This window comes from Tripterygium wilfordii, chromosome 15 (assembly GCF_013401445.1).
Source record: "Tripterygium wilfordii isolate XIE 37 chromosome 15, ASM1340144v1, whole genome shotgun sequence".
NCBI classification, from domain to species: Eukaryota; Viridiplantae; Streptophyta; class Magnoliopsida; order Celastrales; family Celastraceae; genus Tripterygium; species Tripterygium wilfordii.
In genome coordinates this window covers 9,880,617-9,906,938 of record NC_052246.1, presented here as the reverse complement: position 1 = coordinate 9,906,938, position 26,322 = coordinate 9,880,617, and the positions used below count along the sequence as shown (strand labels likewise).

At 36.5% G+C, this 26,322-nt stretch overlaps 3 protein-coding genes across 6 annotated transcripts; 2 read left to right on the top strand and 1 right to left on the bottom strand.

Moving 5' to 3' along the window:
• LOC120016336 (pathogen-related protein-like) lies at positions 1-26,315 on the top strand. Of its 4 annotated transcripts, none has more exons than XM_038869064.1 (4): positions 3-217; positions 25,347-25,479; positions 25,563-25,861; positions 25,972-26,315. In XM_038869064.1, exons 1-4 carry the CDS (start codon positions 74-76, stop codon positions 26,119-26,121), a joined length of 726 nt encoding a protein of 241 aa, XP_038724992.1. In that variant the 5' UTR covers positions 3-73; the 3' UTR covers positions 26,122-26,315. The 4 variants fall into 4 exon arrangements, with proteins under 4 accessions (XP_038724990.1, XP_038724992.1, XP_038724991.1 ...); XM_038869063.1 differs by lacking the exons at positions 25,347-25,479; positions 25,563-25,861; positions 25,972-26,315 and adding exons at positions 336-468; positions 542-840; positions 952-1,267 and having other exon boundaries at positions 6-217; XM_038869065.1 differs by lacking the exon at positions 3-217 and adding an exon at positions 25,030-25,254.
• Positions 1,164-4,916, bottom strand: LOC120016335 (trihelix transcription factor ASIL1-like). The gene is made up of 2 exons (XM_038869061.1): positions 3,737-4,916; positions 1,164-1,632 (listed from the first exon to the last, which is right to left on the bottom strand). Exons 1-2 carry the CDS (start codon positions 4,599-4,601, stop codon positions 1,619-1,621), a joined length of 879 nt encoding a protein of 292 aa, XP_038724989.1. The 5' UTR covers positions 4,602-4,916; the 3' UTR covers positions 1,164-1,618.
• LOC120016333 lies at positions 20,083-22,837 on the top strand. The gene is made up of 3 exons (XM_038869059.1): positions 20,083-21,372; positions 21,465-22,424; positions 22,524-22,837. The coding sequence occupies exons 1-3, from the start codon at positions 20,377-20,379 to the stop codon at positions 22,641-22,643; spliced, it is 2,076 nt and encodes a 691-aa protein (XP_038724987.1). The 5' UTR covers positions 20,083-20,376; the 3' UTR covers positions 22,644-22,837.
• Positions 26,316-26,322: the final 7 nt, after the last annotated feature.

Here is a 26,322-nt window from a genome sequence, read left to right as displayed (position 1 = left end):
ATCGTCAATAATTAGGTAGGAGGTTATATAAAGACCATATGCTGCAGATAAATATGAGATTGAAGTACAAACTATGGAATCCTCATCAGGTGTTGATGTAGGTGACAAGTACCGTTCTTTCTTATATGGAGAAGGAGAGAAGAGCACCAAATGGAGATTTGGTGCTCCTCCTAATTACGATGTTGTCAACAAGCTTTTCGAAGAAGGTCGAACTAAGGTCTCTCTTCTTTTACTGTCTCTCGTCCTCTTCATATATACATATGGAATAATATTTTGTGCGAGTTCAGTAGTCCATGCCTCTATAATCTTTAAAAAGGTTTGTTCCTTCCTTCCAGATATGGCCTCCTGGTTCACTTGAAGAAAAGGTGCAGAACTTGTTGAAGACATATGAAATGGAGCTATTCCACAAAGAATGCCCTGATGACTACAAATCAGTTGACGCAAATAAGCTCACTTTAAGCGTAAATGGTAGTTGAATACCATGTTTTGCTTATTGTTCTCTCAATCAAAAAAAATTAATTGCTCAAGTTAACTTTTACAGGAAGCAAAGCTTTTAACTTTGGTGAATTGCTGAAAATCGGTGGCTATAACTTTCATCTTCAAACTTCCATGCCTGAAGAGTTAAGGTTGTACAATCCTGCTGTTGAAACTGCAGAATCATCCCATAATGCTTTTACGACGACGTTCCCACGAGGGTTTGCAGTGGAGGTTCTCCATGTCTATTCAGGGCCGCCAGTGATTGTGTACAAGTTCAGGCACTGGGGTTACATGGAAGGTCCATTCAAAGGCCATGCTCCTACTGGAGAATTGGTTCAACTCTTCGGCCTGGCCATTTTTGAGGTTTGTATACTTTCTGGTTCTCGTTTCTTCACTTGCAGCTTTCGTCGTCTTCGATTTTTACAGGAATTACAACCACTTTTTCTTTTGTTTCCTTTTTCTGGGTTGAAAAAGGTGGATGAGAGGATGAGAATTGTGAAGGTGGAGTTATTTTACGATCCGGCAGATTTGCTTGGACCTCTCTCAAAGGGTCCTAAATTGGATACTTGTGCTGCAGAGGAGGCAGCCGCATCAAGTTGCCCTGTCTTGAGGAACACGGGCTGATGAATATAACATTACAGTGTGGTTGTGTTGTTACTGTTTATGAATAAGTTGTTATCAGCTGCTGGAGTCAATAAGTCGGACTTTCGTAGTATTCTCTCTGTATTTTGTTTGGTCTACAGTGTGATTGTGTTACTACTTGGTATATTTTTTACCAAATTAAGAGTTACATGACCTGGTCTGATCATAGCAAGAAACAAACTGTAAAATGAAAACAACAGTATCCCTCCCCCCCCCCCCCCCCCCCCCTCCCTCCGTCCTAAATCTGCATTACAGCCAAAATCAGAATAATTAAGCAATACATTGTATTGGATGAGTCGTTTAATGATTTAAGATAGCTCTTAATTTCATCAAAAGAACCAAAAGGAACCAGCTACGGATATCTGCCACTGCTGATTATCTATTCTGATGCGAATATAGCCGTGAACTTTATGTACTTTGCTGGGACAAGATATAAATACAAAATTCAAACCTAGGAATGTTTCCAATGAAGAATTTCAATCAGCTCTCTCCCAGATGGCTAGCTATATTTGTCTGCAACGAAAGAAACATAAAACGATTAGATGTAGCATGGCTCCTTTTCAATACTGGAAAAGGAATTCAACATAATCAACCAAATAGTGATCGTTACAAAAACAAGCAGCATGGAGCTTCAGGAACAAATAGATGGAAACAATTACACAGACAATTACACAGACAAGCAAGTGTACATGGTGCCATTACGTCATATCAGATGCAGATGAATTCAACTAGAGTTATCTTCTCAGTTCTCAGTCAAAAAACAGAACAGATTAGCAAGATAAGAAATACAAAGTATCTTTGACGTAACTTTAAAAGAGCAGGAAAACACCAAAAACCTTTATTAAACTCTTCAAAGCAATCCCCTTATACCTTAATGCAATGAATGAAAACGGAGAAATCAGCTCCCTCATTTTTGTTCTTGATTAGAAGTTAAATTGGCCTCAATAGACATTTCTGTGCAACACATATGAAAAAACCCAGATTTCTAAATGCAACCTTTCGACGGATGAGGCAAAGCTAATTTTACAGATTGAACAATTTCCAAATCGTTCAGTATGGTGATGCTTCAACATGGCCAACATGAGAACTATCTCATTTTCCAAGAGACACAAAATATAAGATATTAAATGTAAACAAGAAACAGTGCACTATACACATGCCTTTATATATAATCACAAGGTACTTTAAAAGTCACCCTCATAAACAAAAGGATAATTCCATCTTGACAAGATAACCATTAAAACATGTCCAATAATTTTTACATCATCTAAGTAAAGCAAAACATCCTGCCACAAAAAATCATACTAACCTCCCAGAATGAAATTTCTCAGTAACGAATGGCAATGAAAGCTTAAACAAAATAAACTACCCATTCTAAATGGGTTCAAATTGTGTGAATTACTAAGAGTCAAACAAAGAAAATCGCTCAAAAGGCGATATTTAAATTCAATACAGGGGGATCTTAAGAACTAGCAATATTTAGCATTATTCCAGATTGTTTTAAATTTAATATAAAGGACCACTGCATAATTCATGTGGTAAAAAGCCAAACAAAAACTTTACAGAACACATAAAGCAATATATGACCCATGTAAGCACAAAAACCCAAACACATATGAGATGGCTCGGTTTATTAGCATAACAAAAATTGATAATCATGAGATATCGAGATAAGCCCTGAATAGCTATTTCTTTATGGTACCATAAAACAAGGCCGGAAACTACTGTTTCTAAAAAGTACAATGAGGATCTCAATGCAATCATCAATTTTTTCAAACCAACTAAAACAAGGCTATAACAAAGGTTTTATCCAACAAAATCCAGTTATTCATGCGGTAAAAAGCCAAACAAAAACTTTACAGAACACATAAAGCAAAGTACAAAATCAAAGTCCTCCACAATATATGACCCATGTAAGCGCAAAAACCCAAACACATATGAGATGGCTCGGTTTATTAGCATAACAAAAATTGATAATCGCGAGATATCGAGATAAGCCCTGAATAGCTATTTCTTTACAGTACCATAAAACAAGGCCGGAAACTACTGTTTCTAAAAAGTACAATGAGGATCTCAATGCAATCATCAATTTTTTCAAACCAACTAAAACAAGGCTATAACAAAGGTTTTTTATCCAACAAAATCCAGTTATTCATGTGGTAAAAAGCCAAACAAAAACTTTACAGAACACATAAACCAAAGTACAAAATCAAAGTCCTTCACAATATATGACCCATGCAAGCGCAAAATCCCAAACACATATGAGATGGCTCGATTTATTAGCATAACAAAAATTGATAATCACGAGATATCGAGATAAGCCCTGAATAGCTATTTCTTTACAGAACCATAAAAGAAGGCCGGAAACTACCGTTTCTAAAAAGTACAATGAGGATCTCAATGCAATCATCAATTTTTTCAAACCAACTAAAACAAGGCTATAACAAAGGTTTTATCCAACAAAATCCAGTAATTCATGGGTAGGTTCCACTTACAAACAGCATTAACCAATACATATTATGAAATGAACCAATTCACTGACATAATCATCCAAAACGTTCAACTGCAGACCTTAAATCCAAAAAAAATTGAAACAAGAAATCAAAAGAACTCTCACCATCAGAGCCAGAAAGCTTGCTACGCTTGATCTTCTCCAGTTGAACCTGCGTGTCCATAAACATCGTCATCCTCTGAACCTCCAAATCTTTCGCAAAGTGCATCCTCTGCTTCTCCAACTCCATCATTTGCCTTAGCTTTTCACCCTCCACTCTTTCATACACCTCCCCAAACCTCTCTATTGCCCTCACCAGTTTCCTCATTCCCTCCCCTTTCTCCTCGCTCTCCTCCTCCCTCTCCCTCTCGCTTTCCCTCTCTTCCTCCTCTTCACTCTCATCGCTCTCCGCAGCAGCAGCAGCAGCTGCAGCCATAGCTGAGTAATTCCTCCTAAAATATCCATCATCCGCCGGCCTCTTCTGAGGTAGTGCCACTGCCGTAGGAGGATCTGAGGCAGGACTCTTCCGATACGTGAGCGGCAAAGCAACCGGCGGGGATGGCGAGAGTGACGGAGAGGGTTGCTTCTGGACGCTAACGCTAGATCCGATTACCACATCCATGCGATTATAAAACGGCCAAGAGGAGGTAACGGTTCCATTAGAAGCGGAAACCCTACCCTTCTCGATCTTGTACTTTTTCTTGATGGTATCAACGCGATTCTTGCACTGGACATCGGTACGGTGAGTCTTCTTGGTCTGGCCATGGAGAGCGTTGACAGCATTAGCAACATTCTGCCAGTCCTTCTGGCGAAGATTGCCTCTATTAAGCTCCAGGTAACGGCTGCCCCAGGCGTCGACGAGAGTAGACGTTGCCTCCTCGCCCCAGCAGTCCTCGCGGACTGGCATGGGGCGAGGGTTGTGCGAGAAAGCAGTGGTGACGAGGTTGAGGGGGCCGGAAGACTGCGTCAGAGAGTCCGTTATATCACCCATGGATTCGGGGAAGCTTCAGGTGCATCAGTTTCTAGTTTTAGATTTGGTTGTCAATATTGTTAGGGATGAAGAGATCGAGAGAAGTAGGAAGTCGGTGCGGCGATGACAAACGCGCCGGATAAAGCACAAGTATGGGAGGTAGGGAAGAAAAATAGAGAAGCGTTCGCCGGATGTGAGAGAGCGCGTGAGGAGCAACGGGGAGTTGGCGTGTCATCGGATTCGGCTCGGCTAACGGAGCAACGGGAAGTAATTGTCTCGTCGACTTACAACTTCAGTCACAATCTGCAGTCTGCACTGTAGTCCTATAGTCTCTTTTTCTTATTTTTAGTCGGTTTTTTCAAAATATTTTTTTAAGGGATAAGAGTATGTCCAATGGACACTTGAAACATATTTTTTAAGTCTTCAAAAGTGAATTTTATGGAAAATGAACACTCAAAAATACCCCTGTTTTATAGGTTATTATGAAAAATGACACTTGAAAAATAAACATTTAGGCAAAAACATGATAATTATGAGTACATACTAATTTCTTTTTTTTTTCTAATTTTATAAACTGCACCCCAATTTCTCATCCCATTCTAAATAAATCTCAGGTAAAAACTTAATAATTATGAGTATATGCTAATTTCTTTTTTTCCAAATTTTGTAAACTGCACCCCAATTTCTCATCTCATTCTAAATAAATCTTAGACAAAAACATAATAATTATGAGTATACCCCAATTTCTGTTTTTCCTTTTTCAAATTTTATAAACTACACTCCAATTTCTCATATGCTATGTTTTACCTTTGTTTCTACTCAAGTTTGTTGAGTGCTTTTGGATCTATTAGTGTTAGCTCATAGATGGGCCTTAGTTTTAAAGACAATTCATAAATTATGTGTATACTGGGTAATGGACTAATGGGCCTTAGTTTATATATATCTTTTAGGCTTTATTGTTTATTTGTCTTTCATTTGTGTATATATTCATATCAGTATTATGGGTAACCTATTTATGCATATATATACATTTGCATAAGTATATATTTTTTTTATAAATCTGCACTGGGCTACAGCCGAGTGCAGTCCCCCCCTGCATTCGCCCTTGTATTGAATTAAATTGTCAAAATCTATGTGGAACGATACTATACTATCTCTTTATTACTTGTGCGATTTCATATACTTGCGAATTTACATCAACAATTCCTAAGAGTTGTGATAAACTTTACGAATATATGTATTAAGCAATCATGCTTTTACAAGTTTGGTTTCTCCTGATGTTATGCTCAAATTCTTTTGAAATGAATTGGTTTATGTTGTTCAATGATAGCCAATTAGGAATGGTTATTCGTACTTGATAATGCTGTTTTGGAGAGAAATATAGGTCTGTTTGACAAAGCATTTTTACAAGCATTTATGCTTGTATCTAGCATAAATGTTTTGTGCATGTCAAACGATCATTTTTGGACACATAATCCGAGACAATTCTAGAACAATATTATGATACTTTTGGAATACTCCTCTTGGAGACAATTTTGGTAGCATTTTTCATTTCCTCCCCATATTGTCCTCACTCTTTTAGTGTTATCCACCTAATACCCTCAAATCAATATCGAACTAATTAATTAATTAATTATATTTAATTTATAAATAAATAAATTATATTTATTTTATTTTAATTAATAATATTTATTTTATTAATTAATTAATGATCTTTAATTTTATTTTACTCAGTTATATTTATTTTACAATTAATTAATTATCTTTATTTATTTATTTTTTATAACTAATTATATTTATTTTATTTAATTAATTATATTTATTTTATAAATTAATTATTATTTATTTTTACATTTATATGTATTTGTTACAACTAAAATGTATAATACCCTTGCATGTAATTTGTCATAAAATATTGTCCAGCATAAATGTTACCAGCAAAAGTTCAACCAAACAATATCAAGCATTCATGCAGCATATCTGCTATTAAAATTATCCAACATTTTTACGATCATCATTTCTGCTAACATATCTACTACTTTGAAAATTATTTACCAAACTAGGCCATAATATCTCCTTTTTTGCTCTGTTGTATCAAGCTTTGCTGTGAGTTTCTTACTCATCCACCAGATTATCTTCTACCATAACTTGTTTCGACAAGGATTGAAGATAACTGTCAAGGAATGTATGTGGAACTTCCTTTTATTCTTCGTAGTCTTTTAGTTGGAATACCATAGTCGTAAAATTCGCAGTAGATTAACGTGGCTTGATTGAAAGATATTCTCCAACCTCAATAGACTGTTGACTGAAGGTTGTGATGGAAGGGAGGATATTCCTCTTTCAGTTGTGTTCTAACTGGTCAAATGTCTGAATAACAGACGCACAATTATTAGGGGTGGAGCCAGGTAAGTAATAATTGTAAATTGATCAACAAACACATTCACATTGTTGACAATTTTTATATTTTGAACCTCGTTCATGGCCCATATTTCTTTTGAACCAAAAATTATCTAAAAATGAAAAGAAAATTAGAAACAAAACACGTACTCTATTTTCGATGATAGAAATGGAAAATAGAAAAAGAAAACAAGAAAATAGAAAATAAACTAAACACACTATAAGCTTTTCAGGCGAGAGAGCCCACTAAGAGACTAGTGAAATTTTCAGGTTTGTGATCTCGCCGAAGATGGAGCTTTTACGGGAGAAGATGATTATAATTTTTTAGATTTTTTATTTTTTTATATTTTAATTAATAATTTTAAAATGACTTGTGTCATCATTTTATTGGTCAATACCACATGTCATGCTACGTCAATAATTGTAAAATATAAAAAAAAAAAACGTGACATAAATTTAACGGCCATATTAGCACCATTATAACTAAATGAGTGAGAGGGGCTTGTTTACCACATTCCTCAAAATACAAGGGCTTGAATGATCCCAAAAAAAAAAGAAGTAAACGGGCTCAATCTACCCGTTTTGTAAAGTACAGGGGTTTTTGTGATACTTATCCTTATACATTACAATGTAGATAGATCGAACCAAATATGTAATATTAATAAAATATTTTAATATGTTAAAATGTTTAATATTAATATTAATAGTAATATGTGTAAACAAATATTTGATATTAATAAAAATATTTTAATTAAGGGAATTTCACATTTAATGCAAGGTTAAAAACGGAAATTTCTTACAATTTTTCATAAAATTGTTTCAAAATTATTGAATCTTGAACAATTACAATGCAAAATTGTGCACTAGACATGCACATAGATAGATCGAAACATAACTGGTGAAACCCATTAGCCACAGCATATATTCCAATGAAACAAAAGAAACAAGATTATGACTATTTCAACGTTGTTATATGGTTTCTGCCATATTTTGTTTTGATTTTATGTTTCAAGCTTTGCGAACTATATATGTTCATGCTGTCAACATTGTATCTAGGTTCTAGGGTTAGGGCACGAGCAGAACATTAGTTATTATTTTTACGTGTATTGGAGCCACGTGTGCAACATCCTCATTAAATTCCACAATTATCGGCAAACCAGAAGAGTTACCCCACATATTTAATTAGTTTACTATAATTTGGACATAAATTCTGCGGTTACGTGTCCTTTCCATACCCACCTATCTAAAAGTGAGATCTTGCCATTTTAAAAGGTTATACCGCCAAGATTTGGCTACAACTTTTATCATTAATAACACTAAAGTCCTAAACTTTTGTATTTCTTATGCTTTGCTTTTTATTAGTATTTTGTTAGCTAGTCTTCAAGACCAAAAGTTGCTAGTGGGAGACAAAGCTCATAAAAGTTGGCACGACTTTTATAATATGTCACATGCCCCCTTGTAGTTTTGACTTGTACTACCCTTTTTGATTTTATATGATGACATTCGAGTTAGTATCAACCATTTCTTGTTTAATACACTAAAAGTATGCTCAATGACACTTCGTAGAATGAATGAGTATGGTAAAATGCTTCTTGGGGGCCTAAGGTTTGTGGACCATTCTAAAATACCTCTAGGTGGTATCTCTGCTCTTTATAGGGTGCAAGGTATCCCCTCTGATTTGGATATTCAACATCACCAAGTAGTACTTCCCTACATTAAATAATTGTATGAGTAGTTGGTATAAAAATATAAAAAGAATAAAAAAAGTCTTTTTGAATAAAATTTACTTGTAGGGGGTGAAGAAAATTGCTATGCACATTTGATATAATGGAATTGAATATTCATGAATCATGTGCTGACCCTTCCCATCCACCACACACAAATATGAACAATATATCGAAATCACATACTATCGTAAAATTCTGGGTCGTTACCCCCTTTCCTCCCTATATATGGAATACGTTTCTCATGTGAAACCATAGCCGAACTATGTGTGCCATCAGTGGCCCCAATGCAATCGTGAAAAATGAATTAAAATTATATTTTTTTGCGATTTGTCACGGAGTTACACTAAAGTCGATATCTCTCGGCCTTATAATATCAGTGAACATGCATATAAGGCTATTCAACACTTTGTGAATTTGACGATGAATTGTTTCACCTGAATGTTGAAATCGATCTTGCAATGCTCTAGTACTAACCCCTTGTGTAACAATATATATAAATATGGCGACCATCTCTCTCAATCCAACTTCACATGATGCCAATAATCCATAATTTGTTGACAATTCATTGCACAAATCAATGTTTTCCTTTCTCACTATAGACAAGGATTTGATTCGATTACCTCGAATTAAATTTGTTATCCATTAATGACGAGACAATAGAGAAGTTCAAAATTTTTGATGAGGCGTAGAATATGTTAGTTCACTAATTGCTACACCGCTCCTAAAATGCATGCATCTGTAGTAAACTCATCATTATCTCACACCTCATCATTCATCATAACCTGTTAAAAATCCCGTATAAGACAAACAGATGCTTCACAAAGCATCAAATGCATGAAGCCCCCACCAATAGCTTCATCAAACCTTGATTGTAAGTTTGTAACCACTCCAGCTGCCACTTCTTCCTTCTTATCCCCAAAAACCAGTCCCGATTTTCCTTCTTCTCAACTAAATTCAGTGCAAAACTTAGCAAAGGTCCCTTATTGGATGTCTCTAGAAAATCTTACGGCATAAGCATAACATTATCGATGCCCCCAGTATTGTAGACAAAATTCGCAACTGAAGTGAGACTCTATAGTACAGTCACCAGCTGACCTAACGAGGCATTGATCTCATCTCGGACATCAATAGCCTTCCTCTTGCGTCTTATGTCTTGCGTCTATAAAGATTTCCTGGAGTGGTAGAACTCCTGCTAGCACGAGTTGGTGGAGTGGGTGAGCTCTAGACATCAACAACCATATCAACATTTGCATCGTACTCCAGATCAATTCAAACCTCATATTGGGAAAGTGACACATTTTCAATTCCCCCTTTTACCTTCATCTATGGGTTGAGTGTCTTCATTCACAGTTTGAGGTAAAATATTAGTAAAAGGATTGAAAGCATGTTGTCTAGTAGCAACTTGTCCTCCAAACAGGAACTATAGTCCTTCCAAACAGGAACTATGGTCCCTCATTGTTCTTAATTTCGTGGTTGTAGAATTTAGCGCACTTTCTATCCTCTTAATACATATATTTGATGAATAAAATGTCAGTAAATGAATAAAAAGGATTAGTAAATTATCACTATCTATGAAATACATTGATTTTTGTCTCCCACCATTCGTAATCTGCCAGCACAGTCTAACGTTGATCATCTCATCCAAGACCTGTCTCTTCGAACATCAACTTCCCCCACAATCGCCACTCTTTCTTCACGTTATCCCATTTATTCTTAAGTTGGGTTTCTACCAGTTTTTTCTTTAAATGCTATGATTATATTCTTCCAACCCTCTTTACTGAAATGAGTGTTTGACCTATCGCCTGCTTTGTGATGATCGACACAGATGTAGACAAAGGTTGTTGTCAATGGAGCATCCCATTGTGCCTTGTCACTTTAAGATGAGTCTCCAACTACTTGATTATTTGTATGACTCATTCTATAACATGTTAAACAGTAAGCAAACTAGTAGTATAAAACTCAATTTGACATGCGTCCTAGTAGCATTCATATATGAAAGAGTAACATAATAAAAAATGAATAGTATCATGGTATTAATGCAAAGATAGCTTGAACTCATCCTATAACAAACATTAGGAGATTCAAAACAGAGAAACCACTGTCATAATAGAATTTGCAAGTACCAGAAACTATTGAACAAGACATCCAAACCCAAATAAATCAATACAAAATAGAGAAATCCAACAGATAGATTATCTAAAAAATAAACCTCCGTCCGCACATCAACAATACAAATCCATGATTCAATCGATCTTGTAAAAGGTGAGCACAGAACAAAAACATTAAACAAACCCTAAACCCCCAAACCAATTGAAGCTATGCAGAACCCAAATCCACGAAATCATGAAACAAACCCTAAATCCCCATTTAAATCAGACATGAGTTTGTATCAAATAAAAAAAATACTTGAAGTGGCGGAGATGATCGCCCTTAACACTTACAGTGGTGAAGATCACGTCCTTTTATTCTCTCAGATGCTGAAAAATTTGTCTCGTTTGCATGATTTAGGTTAGGGGGCAATTCTTCTTTTCAATGGAAAAGATGTAAATAAGTCGTAATTTTTTGACGCTGAAACTTGGCTCTTCCGTGTTTTTTAAGATGGACGTTGTTTTGTAGGGACTGCTTTTTTTCCCAAAAGGACCTGATGACAGCTTCAGCATCTACCACAAATTATTGTGTTGGCTTCCTACCTAAATTGAACTCCAAACAGATTTACGTGCTAAACCACAATTGCAATTGAACAAGACTCCGTTTTGTTGGTGCATAATAGAGACCCAAAATGGGCACTAGAAGATTGGTATGACAACTCTATTATAAAAGCATCTTTCTAATAATAGTTTTATAGTGTGTTTGGATTGAGGGATTTGGGGGAAGGAAGGAGAAAGGGAAGGGAAGGAAGAGAAGGGAAAGTGTAATACTTTCCCTCTCTCATGTTTGGATATATAAAAAAAGAGAGGAAATAATATTTGTTTAATTTACTAATTTATCCTTACTTTTTATGTTTAAATATTATGTTCAAGGGTAAAATAGATTTTTAACTTATAAATGACTTAATTAGTCATTTTTTTCCTTCAAATGACCCCATTTTGGGGAGGAAATATTTTGACAAAAGTTTAATGAAATCTTCCCGTCAATTATCTCGAAATCCCTCCCACTAATTTCTACTAAACTAACCAAACAAAGTATTGAAAGGGAGCTTACTTTCCCTTCTCTTCTCTTCACCAAAATCCCTCAATACAAACACACTCTTAAAGTTGCGCTCGCTCGATTATGTGGGCCGCACGAGTTGGGGTTAAAACCAAAGGGATTTGAGAGGGTTCTTGTAGTTCAAATGTTTTAAACCGCCCAACAACACAATAATTTTTTGTATTGAATATTTTTTGAAATTATGGTGCCTTGGGACCAGGCCCGAAGCCCTTACTTCAACTAACCTCTAGAATTTTCTCTTTAACCTTAAGGGAATCCTTTGGTCACATAAAATCACATATGCACTCTTCCATTTACTCCACCCGTTTTTAATCCCGTTAACTACTTCATCACTTATATCTCCATCTTCTTGGAAAATCGATACAAGATATTTAAAAGCGTTACTTTTTGTTACTTCTCTCCCATCTAATTCAATTGCTTGTTCATTCCCTTATCTACTCTTACTAAAATTACATTTCATGTATTTTATTTTAGTCCTACTTAGTTTAAATTCTTTAGACTCTAATGCTTGCTTCCATATTTCGAGTTTTGAGTTAACTCTCAATATCGTCTCATCCACTAGAACTATATCATCAGCAAACAATATGCCCCAAGGTAACTCACTCTGAATATGTCATATGAGTTCATCCATCACTATAATAAATAAGAACAGGCTCCATGTTTAATCCTATTGTGATAGAAAACTCCCCTGTAACTCCTATAATAGTCCTAACACTAGCCACGGCTCCTTCATATATATCCTTAATCATAGTAATATAGCTAATCAAGGCTCCTCTCTTCTCACGTCATTACTTTCCTATGCAGCCTATAATATGCCTTCTCCAAATCTATGAATACTAAATAAAGGTCTTTTTTCCTTTTGTCTATGTTTTTCTACAAGTCCCTTTAGTAAAAATATTACATTCGTTGTGGATCATCTCTGTATAAAGCCAAATTGATTTTTGGATATAGTATATACCGATCTCAATCTCCTCTCCACAACTCTCTCATAGAGTTTTAATATGTGGCTCATAAGTTTGATGGCTCTATAATTGTTACAACTTTGGATATTACATTTATTCTTGTATATAGGTTAGTGCTTCTCCTCTCCACTCATCAGACATCTTACGGGTCTTAATAATTTGATTAAATAACTTAGTAAGCCATACTATACCTACATCTCCGATACACTTCCACACTTCCTTTGAAATTTCATCCGGTCCCATGGCTTTACCCCTTGTCTTTTCCTTAAAGCTTCCTTCACTTCAGTCACTCTAATACGTCTTACGTACCATAGATCCCTATTTCTAGGAGAGATGTGGATACTTTCAATGTTCCCTCCGTGACCGCCGTTAAGTAGCTCATTCAAGTCATGTCTCCATCTTTCCTTAATTTCTACCTCTTTTACCAAAACTCGATCTCCTTGATGCATTTTACATGATCAGGTCCCTAGTGTTACTTTCGCGTGTTTTAGCTAGCCTATAAATAGCTTTGTCTCCATCTCTTGTGTCTTATTTGTTATTTAACTTGGTATATGTTTTGTGACGTGTCTCTCCTATAATCTTCTTAGCCTCTTATTTGGCTACTTTGTATGTTTCATAACTATTATCATCCCTAACATTATGTACCTTCCTATGACATTCTCTTAGTTCTAATTTGTTTTTTAAAACTCTTACTGCACCACCATGTTTCTTTCCCTTTAGGTATGGTGCCCTTCGACTCACAAGTATCTCTTTTGCTACTTGTTTGATACTGTTGAAGCATTATCACAAAAAACTGGTTAAATGTTACCTCAAAATTATGCTAAGAATGAAATCGAATTACAAATGTGAGATGATGGTTAAGTCACGAACTAAGTCGCTCTCTAAGACGATTTCGTGGTTTTGGCTCTGAATTGTGCTAGCAATAAATAGCAACATCACATCCAGGATAAAATAGCCTAGAATCTCTCTATATGAATGCTCTCTACACATAAGAATACGAAGAATTGCAAGTACTTTTTTCTCTGTCTTTCTCAATTCGGGTTGAACCATAGAGACTTTTCTTATTTTTATAATAAAAAATATGAAAACGAACATTTCGTTACATTCCAGAAAATCAAAACAACATAATCTCTAAGGAACATCGTAACGTTTCAATAAAAATCCAAAACACGTTTTATCCTTTACCACTATTCTATCCGTCAACTCAGGTTCAAAACCCACATAAAAATTGTTTTGAACATATACAAACATCAACACATACAAGTAGCAAACACACCCTTGTAAGGGCGGTTTGGGTGCTTCATAAATCATTGAAAATGATTGAACAAGTAATGGTCAAACCCATCAGGCCCACCCCCTCACCCAACTGCAATTTCCGCGACTCAATCTCCCTAGTCATTAATTATTAAAAAAATGATGGCACTTGATTTCAATCGCGAGGATATTAGTCTTTCGCTTGTCTATCTTTGTAGATGAACCTTATTTGTATCCCTCCATTTACTAGGTACACCCCTAAAACACATTAAAAACATTGATCTATAGACACTCCTCCTGACCCTATAGTTTTCCTCCTCATTCTGTCATTCTCCTTCCTTTCCCTTCTCACTCTCATCTGCAGAGCTTCTCTCCCAAATCGACGAACAATTCTTCGATGGTTTCTTGGCCGGAAACTTTTACGGAGTCATGGGCACAGGCGATGAAAGATGAGGAACAATCATTGTCGTTTATTTGGTTGCTGAGAGGGGTGGCATCGGCTTGTGTTGATATAGAGGTAGCGGCAGCTGCATGTGTTTGATTGAAGGAAGAGCTGTAGATCAATGGTATGTCATATGTAGCTTCAACCGTGTGATTGGAAGGGAAGCTGAGTTATTGTTGGTCACAGCCAGCCGGTGATGCTGCCAGAGAGTTACTTATGGGCTATGGGAAGAGCTGCAGTCCAATGCTAGTTCAAGTGGAGCTACAGTAGTATGATTGTTGTCCAATGACTGGTCAGGTAGAGCTGCAATTGTAGTGGGCTTGCTCGAGTTGATGACTGGTGGCATTTTTTGAGTTCCATGGTTGTTTGCTTCAGACTAGAAGGGTGAATTACTGGCTATTGACATTAAATCCTCAAATTATGGCATAATTTATTCCTCAAATTATGGCATAATTTGCTCCTCAAATTATGGAATAATTTGCTCCTCAAATTATGGCATAATTTGCTCCTCAAATTATGGCATAATTTATCCCATAATTTGCTCCTCAAATTATGGAACCTTTGTCCCATAATTTGCTCATCAAATTATGCAACATTTGTCTTAAGGTGTAATGTTTGATGCCTATATATATGAGGTTGTAATTGTAATGTTTGATCAATATACATACACACCAAATATTGCCTCTATTCTTCTCTACAATTGCTCCTATTTTTCTACATGGTATCGGAGCAGGTCATGTTGTAGAAACATTACAGGGAAATATGGTAAATTACACCTCAAATCCAATTTCCCTTATAAATGAGTTTGCAACCTATCTTCAGGAGAAGGGAAGAGTAAATTACACCTCAAATTCAATACATGGAGCTTCTGGTATAGGACACTCTAATTCCACAACCCTCCTTGGTAAGTTTGCTGGGTTCTTATCAAACTCGGGACATCAATCCAATGACAACTTTGAAGGTATTTTCAGTGCATTCTCTACTGCTATAGAATTTAATACCGTGCATGATTTTTGGATTGTTGATTCTGGTGCCACCGATCATATGACAAATAAATTAACCAATTTGTCTGACTTCAAAAAATTTTCTACTCCATCCCATGTGTCAATTGCCAATGGGAATGGTGTTCCTGTTCTTGGTGAAGGTAAACTTAAATTGTTGTCTAAAGATGTGACTTCAATGGCTTTATATGTTCCATCTTTTCCAGTCAAGTTACTTTCGGTTAGAAAACTCACTCAAGCTTTAAATTGTTGTGTTATATTTCTTCCTCATGAGGTACTTTTTCAAAATCTTGTCACTAAGAAGATCATTGGTAGAGGATTTTTTCTACAAGGTCTTTACTACATCTCAGGAAATTTTCAACCTAGCAAAAGTACTCAAGTCTCATTTTTTCCTTCTTCCTCGGCAGATCATGTTCTCTGGCATCAACGTTTAGCACATCCTTCAGATAATATTCTCACTAAATTGTTGCCAAATGTTGATACCAATTATTTTTCTTGTGAAATTTGCCATTTGTCAAAATCTACTAGATTACCTTTTGTGTCTTCTTCTTCTAGAACTACTAGAATGTTTGAACTTGTTCACTCCGATGTTTGGGGACCTACTCTTGAATCAATTGATGGTTTTAAATACTTTGTTACATTTATTGATGATTTCTCACGTGTTACTTGGGTGTACTTGTTGAGATCAAAAAGTGAAGTTATGAATATCTTCAAAGATTTTCATATGCTTGTTCAGACTCAATTTTCCTCTAAAATTCAAACACTTCGTTCTGATAATGGCACGGAATTCATGTCTAAAAATATGACACAGTATTTATATTCTCATGGCATTGTGCATCAGACTAGTTGTGTTGGTACTCCTCAACAGAACGGAGTAGCAGAACGCAAAAATAGAGACTTGTTGGAAAAAACTCGTGCTTTGATGCTTCACATGCATGTTCCAAAAGTGTTTTGGTCTTATGGAGTATTAGCAGCAGTTTATATCATTAATCGGCTTCCGAGCCGAGTGCTGTCTTTTAAATCTCCCCTTGAAGTTTTGCAGGGGAAAACTATTGATGTGTCTCACTTGAAAGTATTTGGTTGCACTTGTTTTGTGCATATACAAGCAGCTCATCGTGATAAGCTTGATGCCCGAGCTGCTAAGTGTATTTTTCTGGGGTATTCTTCGACTCAGAAAGGGTATAAATGTTATCATCCTGATTCTCGAAGATTATTTGTCTCCAGAGATGTTATGTTTGAAGAAGCAACACCTTATTATACAAATTCTCAAGATGATTTAGAGGACGTGTTTCCTTTGCCTATATCCGAGATTATTTCTGAAGGGGTTCCTCACAAGCCTAATATTGCTGAGTTTGTTCCGCACCAGGCCACTGAAAATCCTCCAACTGGACAAGCTGAACTCCTTCCAAATGTGCTAGCTGAAAATTTGGTTGAAAATCCTCCAGCCGAACAGCCCGAGAATCTCCAAGATGTGCATGTGCTTGCTTCCACTAATAATCATGAGGTGCTTGCTTCCACTAATAATCATGAGGTTTCACCGTCATTGGTTCGACGGAATCCTACTCGAAATCGTGTCCCTCCAACAAAACTTCAAGATTATGTCACTTTTTCTGCTTGCCATCCTCTCTCCAAGTATGTCACTTATCATCGTCTTTCCTCAGCTCATGTGGCATTTCTCACCGCTATTTCTACTGTTCATGAACCTAAGAATTTCAAGGAAGCAAATTCTCAGGAAATATGGCGACAAGCTATGGGTGAAGAGCTTCAAGCTCTTGCTGAAAATCAAACTTGGAGTGTTGTTAAACTTCCTCCTGGAAAAAAACCAGTGGGGAGCCGCTGGGTATATAAAACTAAATTTCACTCGGATGGCACCATTGACAGACATAAAGCTCGCCTTGTGGCCCAGGGATTTACTCAAACCTTTGGTGTAGATTACAAAGAGACGTTTGCTCCTGTTGCTAAGATGAATACAGTGCGTACTCTCCTCTCAGTTGCCGTAAATTGTGGATGGTCTATGAGTCAAATGGACGTCAAAAATGCTTTCCTTCATGGGGATCTTGAAGAAGAAGTCTATATGAAACTACCTCCAGGACATCCACAGAGTTCGGATTCTTCTTTGGTTTGTCACCTACACAAATCAATCTATGGGTTGAAACAATCTCCGCGTGCTTGGCACGCCAAGTTAAGTACCGTTCTTCAAGAGGTTGGTTTCTCTCGCAGTACAGCTGATTCTTCCTTGTTCATTCGTCATTCTTCCAATACTATAGTGGTGGTCCTAATTTATGTTGATGATCTTATTATTGCTGGGAATAGTATTGATGCTATTTCTCAACTCAAAACCACTCTTCGATCTCGATTTCCTATTAAGGATCTTGGTTCCTTAAATTACTTTCTTGGCATTGAAATGGCAGTTTCCAGCAAAGGTTTATTTCTAAATCAAAGGAAGTATATTCTTGATTTGCTAGAGGAAACCGAAATGATGAATTCAAAGCCAACATCCACTCCACTGGATAGCAAATTAAATCTTGATACAGCCAGTGAACCTTTACAAGAAGTTAGTGATTACCAACGGTTGGTTGGTAAGCTCATTTATCTCACTATTACTCGACCTGACATTGCTTATGGTGTAAGTCTTGTTAGCCAGTTCATGCACGCTCCTACTCTTTTCCATTTGGGCATTGTCAAACGAATCTTACGTTATCTCAAGGGTTCTATTGGTCGTGGCATAGTTCTAGCTAAGCACGGTCACTTACGGATTACAGGATATAGTGATTCTGATTGGGCTGGAAATGCCCTTGATCGAAAGTCCACTTCCGGCTATTGTATGTTTGTTGGTGGAAATCTTGTTTCTTGGCGTAGCAAAAAACAACATGTGGTTGCTCGTTCTAGTGCTGAAGCTGAATATCGTGCAATGGCATCCAGTGCATGTGAACTAATATGGCTTAAGAGTTTGCTCGCAGATTTGGGTTTTCCGAGTAGTCTTCCTATGACTCTCTTTTGTGATAATCAGGCTGCTATGCATATTGCTGCTAATCCCGTGTTTCATGAACGCACAAAACATATTGAAGTTGATTGTCATTTTATTCGTCATCAAGTTCAGAATCAAGTTATTCAAACAGTTTACACTCGAAGTCATGATCAACTTGCTGATGTTTTTACAAAGGTTCTGTCTTCTGGTCATTTTCATCGATTATTGTCCAAGCTTGGCTCAATCAATCCTCTTGATCCAGCTTGAGGGGGAGTATTGACATTAAATCCTCAAATTATGGCATAATTTATTCCTCAAATTATGGCATAATTTGCTCCTCAAATTATGGAATAATTTGCTCCTCAAATTATGGAATAATTTGCTCCTCAAATTATGGCATAATTTGCTCTTCAAATTATGGCATAATTTATCCCATAATTTGCTCCTCAAATTATGGAACCTTTGTCCCATAATTTGCTCATCAAATTATGCAACATTTGTCTTAAGGTGTAATGTTTGATGCCTATATATATGAGGTTGTAATTGTAATGTTTGATCAATATACATACACACCAAATATTGCCTCTATTCTTCTCTACAATTGCTCCTATTTTTCTACACTGGCAGGAAAGAGGGTCAAATCTAGGGTTACAATGAAGAAGGTGAATTGTTTTGTTTTGTTTTTTAATGTTTTTAATCTCAGTCGTTGATGAGATAAATTATGGGATGCAGTTTGAAAATTTTGATAAAAACATAAAAATGAAGTCAGTACATATTTGTTATATTTTTAATTGGTTTGTTTGGATTGGGTGTAGTCAATAAAAGTAAAGTATGCGGTGTAACTAATGTTGATCATGTTTGTATGCATAACTAATGTTGATCATGTTTGGATTGGGTGAAAATTTTGATAAAAACATAAAAATGAGGTCAGTTCATAGTTGTTATATTTTTAATTGGGTTGTTTGGATTGGGTGTAGTCAATAAAAGTAAAGTATGTGGTGTAAATAATGTTGATCATGTTTGTATGCGTATTGTGTAGAGTCATAGTTTCGTTATTCATGTATAAGAAAGAAAGCGCAAAAAGCAGACCGTGGGGACTATCAGTGTGTGCTTTCTCTCTCTGTCGGCTTTTCTTTGTTTTCACTCATTCCCCTAATCGTAGGCAACATTTTAGGGTCCAAGTAATCCGGATAAAGCTTACATAGACTTCCGTTTTGGACTCTTAAGAACTCGTTTTCTTTGATTGTGTTGCGAGAACGGGAGAAGAAGAGCTTCAAGATTCTAAAGAGGTTAGTTGTGAAATTAGTAGGTTAAATTTGAGCTTGTATACTAAATTTGCTTACATTTTGTGAAATTAGTCGTCACTGTTTACGAATTCAGGAATTCGTTTTCTGTTCGGTTTAACTGAGCGCATGAAAGAAAACGAAAGAAATTGATTCTTTTCTACTTGATTTTTCTCAATTACTCTAATAGCGTTGTTGATCAATAGTGTTTAGTTTTCCACTTTTTTCCCTCGAGAAACCAAAATTAATGCTCTAGTTTTTCTATTGTTGTTAGATACCATCATGCTAATTCATACTAAAACGTGCTTCACTCTATTTCTAAATTTTCCTTAGTTTCTTGATCTGTCTTTATTGGCGTAAGCAGTTCAAGTAGGGAAATTTTTTGATTTATAGTGTTTATGATTAGGAGTTCCTATTGCTCAAGAATCTGTCCTAATTTGTTTTCAGGGATTAGGGAGTAGGGAGAGTTCAGCATGATCCGTATTGCTGTTTCTTATTGTTGGTAATAATCTCCATTGCTAAAATCTTGAAACACATAGTGCATGCACAATTTGCATGATTGTGTCAGATGGGGGAAAGGAAATTGAATTTCAATGTACCACTTCTTTCTGTGAGGAAGTTTCCACACCGTTGAGGTCTCGTAATGGTGATCAAGGGAAGGCTACTGATAATTCTATGCTCAGAAGACGACATACACTTTCAGCCTACATGGCAGACCCCAGTCTGGAACAGGTTACAGAACCAGCTGCTGTTCCATTTGTGTGGGAACAAACCCCTGGAAGACCCAAAGATGGTGGTCCATTTAACCCCAAGGACTGTAAGGTGGTTTCTGCCACTTCAAGGCTTCCTTCAACAAGAAGGACCCTAGAAGTCGAAAAACATTCTACTGAAAAGCATTTAGAAGATCGAAATGTGAGTCAGCTTCAAATTGTAGCATTGCCATTGGTTGGAAAAATAAACGATGAGGAGGTTTCAGGTTCGGAGAATAATGATGATGATGTATATGCTGATGCACTTGACACACTGTCTCCCTCGGATTCCTGTTCCATAAAGTGTAGTGTTACTGGTATAAGCACTTCTGATGAATTATTTGTGAGACCGTCAGGAACCTTCTCTACTGATCCACAAACTCGGGATTTCATGCTGAGCTGCTTCTTACCAGCAGTCAAGGCGATGACTCTAGAGCCACATCAGTATGCTTCAAGGAAGCAGCCTGTGACAGTTGAGCGACCTAGGCAGGTTAAGGCAGTTCTTAGTAGTAATAGGAAATCACCTGTTAATCAGTATGAGAATAAGATCATACCGAATTATGGTGAGGAGCAAGAGGAAGAAGAAAGCGAAAATGAAGATGATAACTATGACCATTCTGGCAACATATCAGCCAAGGCTTGTGGTTTCATTCCTCACTTGTGCTTTAAAAATTCTTTAAGCCTTTTAAATCCTGTTCCAGGGATCAAAATTTGGACACATGCTTTTGTATCTTCCACATGTGAGTTTGGAAAATCTAGCGAAGCTGCATGTATCAAATCTAACAATCATACTGTGAAGAAGGTAACCATAAAAGGTTTTTTGTCCTTTGATATTCTTGCTACAGCTGGTGGAGGCCCTAAACTTATTACCTTTTTTTTTCTATTTTATTTCAGCATGCTGAAGATGCTGTCTATAAACACAAATCACATAGTCGAGCTCAGTCCCCTAAGCGACCAGAGGTTGATAATAAGCTACGTAGTGGCTCGAGCAGGTTTAGTTTTTCAAGTGATAGACAAGCAATATGTGAGTCATCTCCCTTCAGGCGCTCTTCTGGGATATCTCCTTATCGAAATGAAACACCTAGGTCCCCCTTCAGTGGACGGGATTTCCTTGGTGTTCCTCAAGAAGCAGAGGATTTGAGATCAAATAGATTAGATTTGTATAACAAGGGCACTAGTATGTCTAAGAGTCAGGGATTATTGTTTCAAAGTAGCTATACGCGAGGATCTCGCTCAGGGAGCCCAATGGTGGAAAAGACATTGCATGTAGATACTGTACATGTTGTACGAAAGTCATACTCAAAATCAGGTCCTTTAGATGCGAAGGGACGAATGGATTCTATGGGCAAGAACTTTAAGGCTTTTTACAAAAGCAGAGAGTTGGAGAAGAGTGCTATTCCAGTATCTTCTCTCCGCGATGTTAAAAGCCTAAAATCCATGGAGCGAGCACACAAATTGGAAGACAAAAATTTGGGTTCTAATGTTGATTCAGATTGCAGGGTCCAAGCAGACATTCCACAGGACTCATATCAGCAGCCTAAGTTGGAATGTATCAAAGTGACTGCTCATGGAAATAAAGATGTTATCAATGATCAAAGTTTAAAAGCAGATGATAAAGGAAATGTTGTTACCGTAAAGTCTCCTCTTCACCCACCTTTACCAAAGACACCTTCTGAGTCTTGGCTTTGGCGTACCCTGCCTTCAATAACCTCCAGAATCCCTTTCACCAATACTTATCTTGACTCTCAATTTCATCCTAAAAAGCAGCATCCAGAGACATCCTTTCCTAGTTCCAAGTGGGAAACCATTGTAAAATCTTCCCATTTGCATCATGATCATGTTCGCTACTCTGAGGTAATCTCGTCATAATATATCTTCATACTTTTTCTTGTGATAGAAGATTTTTAATGTAATAAAAGAGCTAACATATTTTCTGATGATCTCTTGTGGCAGGAGTTGGTTAGTCACGCTTCTCAGCACTACCAAACATCAACTCCTTACACCATGGTTCCTAGCTACAAATGGTTAGCCTATTTCTTTGTTTGGATATCGTTTTTCTTTTGTTCAATATAGTCAAAGGTGGCTTCACTCTCCCAGGCACAGAATTTTGTCAACTTTTACCCCTTTTCTGAAGATTGTCATCATCGTTTCTTCTTTTTGTTTGCTTGTTTTCCTTCTACATTAGGCAAGAGGAATATGCTCTGCCAGTGCTTGCTTAAGTTTTTGAGTCACCGTGAACCTCTCTTAGACTGCTATGACAATTAGGCATTACTGAAACTCATTATCTGTTGACTATCAATGATTGTAAAAGCTTCCTTGGTAATTACATGTTCAAAAGCAAAATAACAAATTGTTCCTTTTGGTTTCTTCTTTCATGCTTAACATCCTTGACCATCTAAGAATTTTATGCATTTGAGCTCCTTGTACCAAATTAAGTGGCATATCATATGAAGTTATCATCCTTATCTCATCAGTTAAGATAGAATTCTGACAAGTTCTTCGAGGAACTGTATAAATTGGAAAGCATCAGCAATGTAATATGTTTCAGGAAGAAGCTAACACAGAGTTTGTTATTGCTCACAACACTACAAGAAAAATGTCAATCTTATGTTTGATATATGTTTCAACCTCGTCTTTGGTTTAAACAGAAATTGCCATAGTAGAAAATTGGCATGTATAGTTTAGTAGACTGGAGATAGGAGACAATTACATGTTTGAGGGCATCATAGAATCACAGCAACTCTGCAAGAATGGTTTTCCTTGCTTTTTCCATCTTTGTTTTAGCCAATTTTTTTGCTAACAATACTGCCTTCCGAAGTAGAGTTATTTCTTGATTTCTTTTATGGTAAAGGCATTCAAGGTCGAAGATGTGTGATAGAACTGGCATCATAATCTCTTAACAGATTCTCTATTTTACTTACCCAAATACAACTTCTTTGATAATTTACAATATCTATAATCAATAAAGAATACATTAGAATCACTATCCTAATCTCGACAGTATTAAAATATTTGTCATACATTCTTTATAATATTTAATTTCAAAATAAAAAATGAAATTATCTAAAAATTACATTATATATTTTGTGTTACTTCAAAAAAAAGCCCAACAACTTGCATTTGGGTCCCGCAACGACAACACAATCCAAAAAATGAAAAGAAATCGTAGGTAGATATGTTTAAGATTTTTCAGGTTTATTTGGGTGGGCTTCTCAATTGGGAATCGGCTTCTAAAAATGAGCTTTCGAAGTATGTTGATCACACATATTATTTGCAATATGAACCTTAAAGTAAAATGAAAGACTCGCCGAGTGAGGGATGTTGGTTGAGATGAGTTTGAGTCACCCAAAATGGGTTAACCCAATCCATCTCCTAATTCAACTGCCATGGATTGTTGAAAGAGAGATGCGGGAAGTTGCAACTCCCCATGTAGGAGTTACAATCCCCCAACGAGTGTGATTTCTTCATCGAAGAAATTATTACAAAACAAAAAATAAAAAAATCTCTTGAAAGGCTCTCCCTCTCAACTTTGTGGTGATGGTTGTATTTTAATCTCACACTAAGGTATACTCTTTCATTTGTGATGTATCTTTGACTAGTATGAATTTAATCTTGATATGATGTCAAATATTGTTTTTGTTCATATTTGATGCATGTCATCATCTAACATAGACAAAAATATCACAACTACCCACGCGGTCTACTATCATGTTTTCGTGGTTGGCAAGGACCTTTCAACAGTATGTTGTTGGGATGATACTCTTTGATTGATTTGTGTAATCTAGGATCAGGTAAAAGATTTTCTGAATCAAATTCAAACTCAATACACCTCGATTCTTTTAGAACTAGTAGTAGACTGGAAATCAATAGTAGGTATAGACCTCACATCACAAATCCTTTTAAAATCTCTCTCTATGGTGAACTAAAACTCTAAATTCCTTATTCTTTGTAACTACAAAAACAAAATTTAGAACCCTTATCAATTTTCTAAGTGCAACTTTTCTCTATTTTTTGTCGCCAACAACACATAGGATATGACAGATTTTCTTTAATTGAATCATTGAGTGATAAAGATAACTCATTTCACAAAACTCCAATTTCCGTATGAGTAGAGTCTAGCATACCTGATATCTAACCTAGGTCGAAATCGGAAACGAAATTCAAATACTCGGATCGAATCGAATTCGAAAGCACAACGAGACCACCATCACTCTATCACAAATTCACAGCTCAAATAGTCACCCGCTACTGTCACTTTGTTAGTTTGCTGTCTTTGAAATTCGAGAGAGAGAGAGTCAGAGACCAATTGAACAAAGTTAAGTGGGTTTATCTATTCCATAATATCACTGTCTATGAAGCTTCAAAGAAATCTTCAAAGGACACATTGCGTATCCAATTTGAAGTGTTACAAACATTGTAACTGTTGACTAACAAAGTACTCATCTCTTATTTTCCACTGAAAACTATGAAAATACATTATAGGTAGGAGGTTATATAAAGACCATATGCTGCAGGTAAATATGAGATTGAAGTACAAACTATGGAATCCTCATCAGGTGTTGATGTAGGTGACAAGTACCGTTCTTTCTTATATGGAGAAGGAGAGAAGAACACCAAATGGAGATTTGGTGCTCCTCCTAATTATGATGTTGTCAACAAGCTTTTTGAAGAAGGCAGAACTAAGGTCTCTCTTTCTCAATCTTTCTTTTTTTCAAACTCTCTCATGCTTTCTAAACATGAAAAAACAACATATTAATTGAACTTGTTGATGCCCAGATATGGCCACCTGGTTCACTAGAAGAAATGGTGCAGAACCTGTTGAAGACTTATGAAATGGAGCTATTCCACAAGGCATGCTCTGATGACTACAAATCAATTGATCCAAACAAGTTCACTAAATCCCTAAATGGTATTGAAATTGAAGTTTGGTGCTCTACTTAATTTTACAATATCTACACAAATTGATGATGATAAACGACACTCACCTTGCAGGAAAGAAAGCCCTTAGCATAACTGAATCGCAAAAAATCGGTGGATATAATGCATTGTTGCAGACTTCCCTACCTGAAGAGTTGAGGTTGTATAATCCTGATGTTGAAACTGTGGAATCATCTCATAAGGCTTTTACGACGACGTTCCCACGAGGGTTTGCAGTGGAGGTTCTCCATGTTTATTCAGGGCCGCCGGTGATTGTATACAAGTTCAGGCATTGGGGCTACATGGAAGGTCCGTTCAAGGGGCATGCTCCTACTGGAGAATTGGTTCAACTCTTTGGCTTGGCCATTTTTGAGGTTTGTATACTTTTTGGTTCTTCTTTCTTCAGTTCCAGTTTTTTTCTTCTTTGATTTTTACAGGAATTACAACCACTTTTTCTTCTGTTTCATTTTCTGGGTTGAAAAAGATGGATGAGAAGATGAGAGTTGTGAAGGTGGAGTTCTTTTACGATCCGGCGGATTTGCTCGGACCTCTTTCAAAGGGTCCTAAATTGGATACTTGTGCTGTAGAGGAGGCAGCCGCATCAAGCTGCCCTGTCTTCAGGAACACAGGTTGATCAATATTACATTACAGTGTGGTTGTCTTGTCACTGTTTATGAATGTGTTGTTCCGTTCCTATTTTGCATCTGTTTCCGCATAAAAGCATATCACCTCCTGTTGTCTCATACATTTGTGGTTTATGGACTGCTCTGTATTCATGAATCTAACCAAATCAAGAGTTATGAAACTTATAAACAAGCTCTCATAGCAGGAAACA

Bases quoted from the DNA above. Each gene is read 5' to 3' on its own strand.
- LOC120016336 (XM_038869062.1), top strand. From the start codon at position 74: ATGGAATCCTCATCAGGTGTTGATGTAGGTGACAAGTACCGTTCTTTC. The intron at 218-335 runs GTCTCTCTTCTT...CCTTCCTTCCAG, and splicing joins TCGAAGAAGGTCGAACTAAG to ATATGGCCTCCTGGTTCACT. The intron at 469-541 runs GTAGTTGAATAC...TAACTTTTACAG, and splicing joins GCTCACTTTAAGCGTAAATG to GAAGCAAAGCTTTTAACTTT.
- LOC120016335 (XM_038869061.1), bottom strand. From the start codon at position 4,601: ATGGGTGATATAACGGACTCTCTGACGCAGTCTTCCGGCCCCCTCAAC.
- LOC120016333 (XM_038869059.1), top strand. From the start codon at position 20,377: ATGATTGTGTCAGATGGGGGAAAGGAAATTGAATTTCAATGTACCACT. The intron at 21,373-21,464 runs GTAACCATAAAA...ATTTTATTTCAG, and splicing joins ACAATCATACTGTGAAGAAG to CATGCTGAAGATGCTGTCTA. The intron at 22,425-22,523 runs GTAATCTCGTCA...CTCTTGTGGCAG, and splicing joins ATCATGTTCGCTACTCTGAG to GAGTTGGTTAGTCACGCTTC.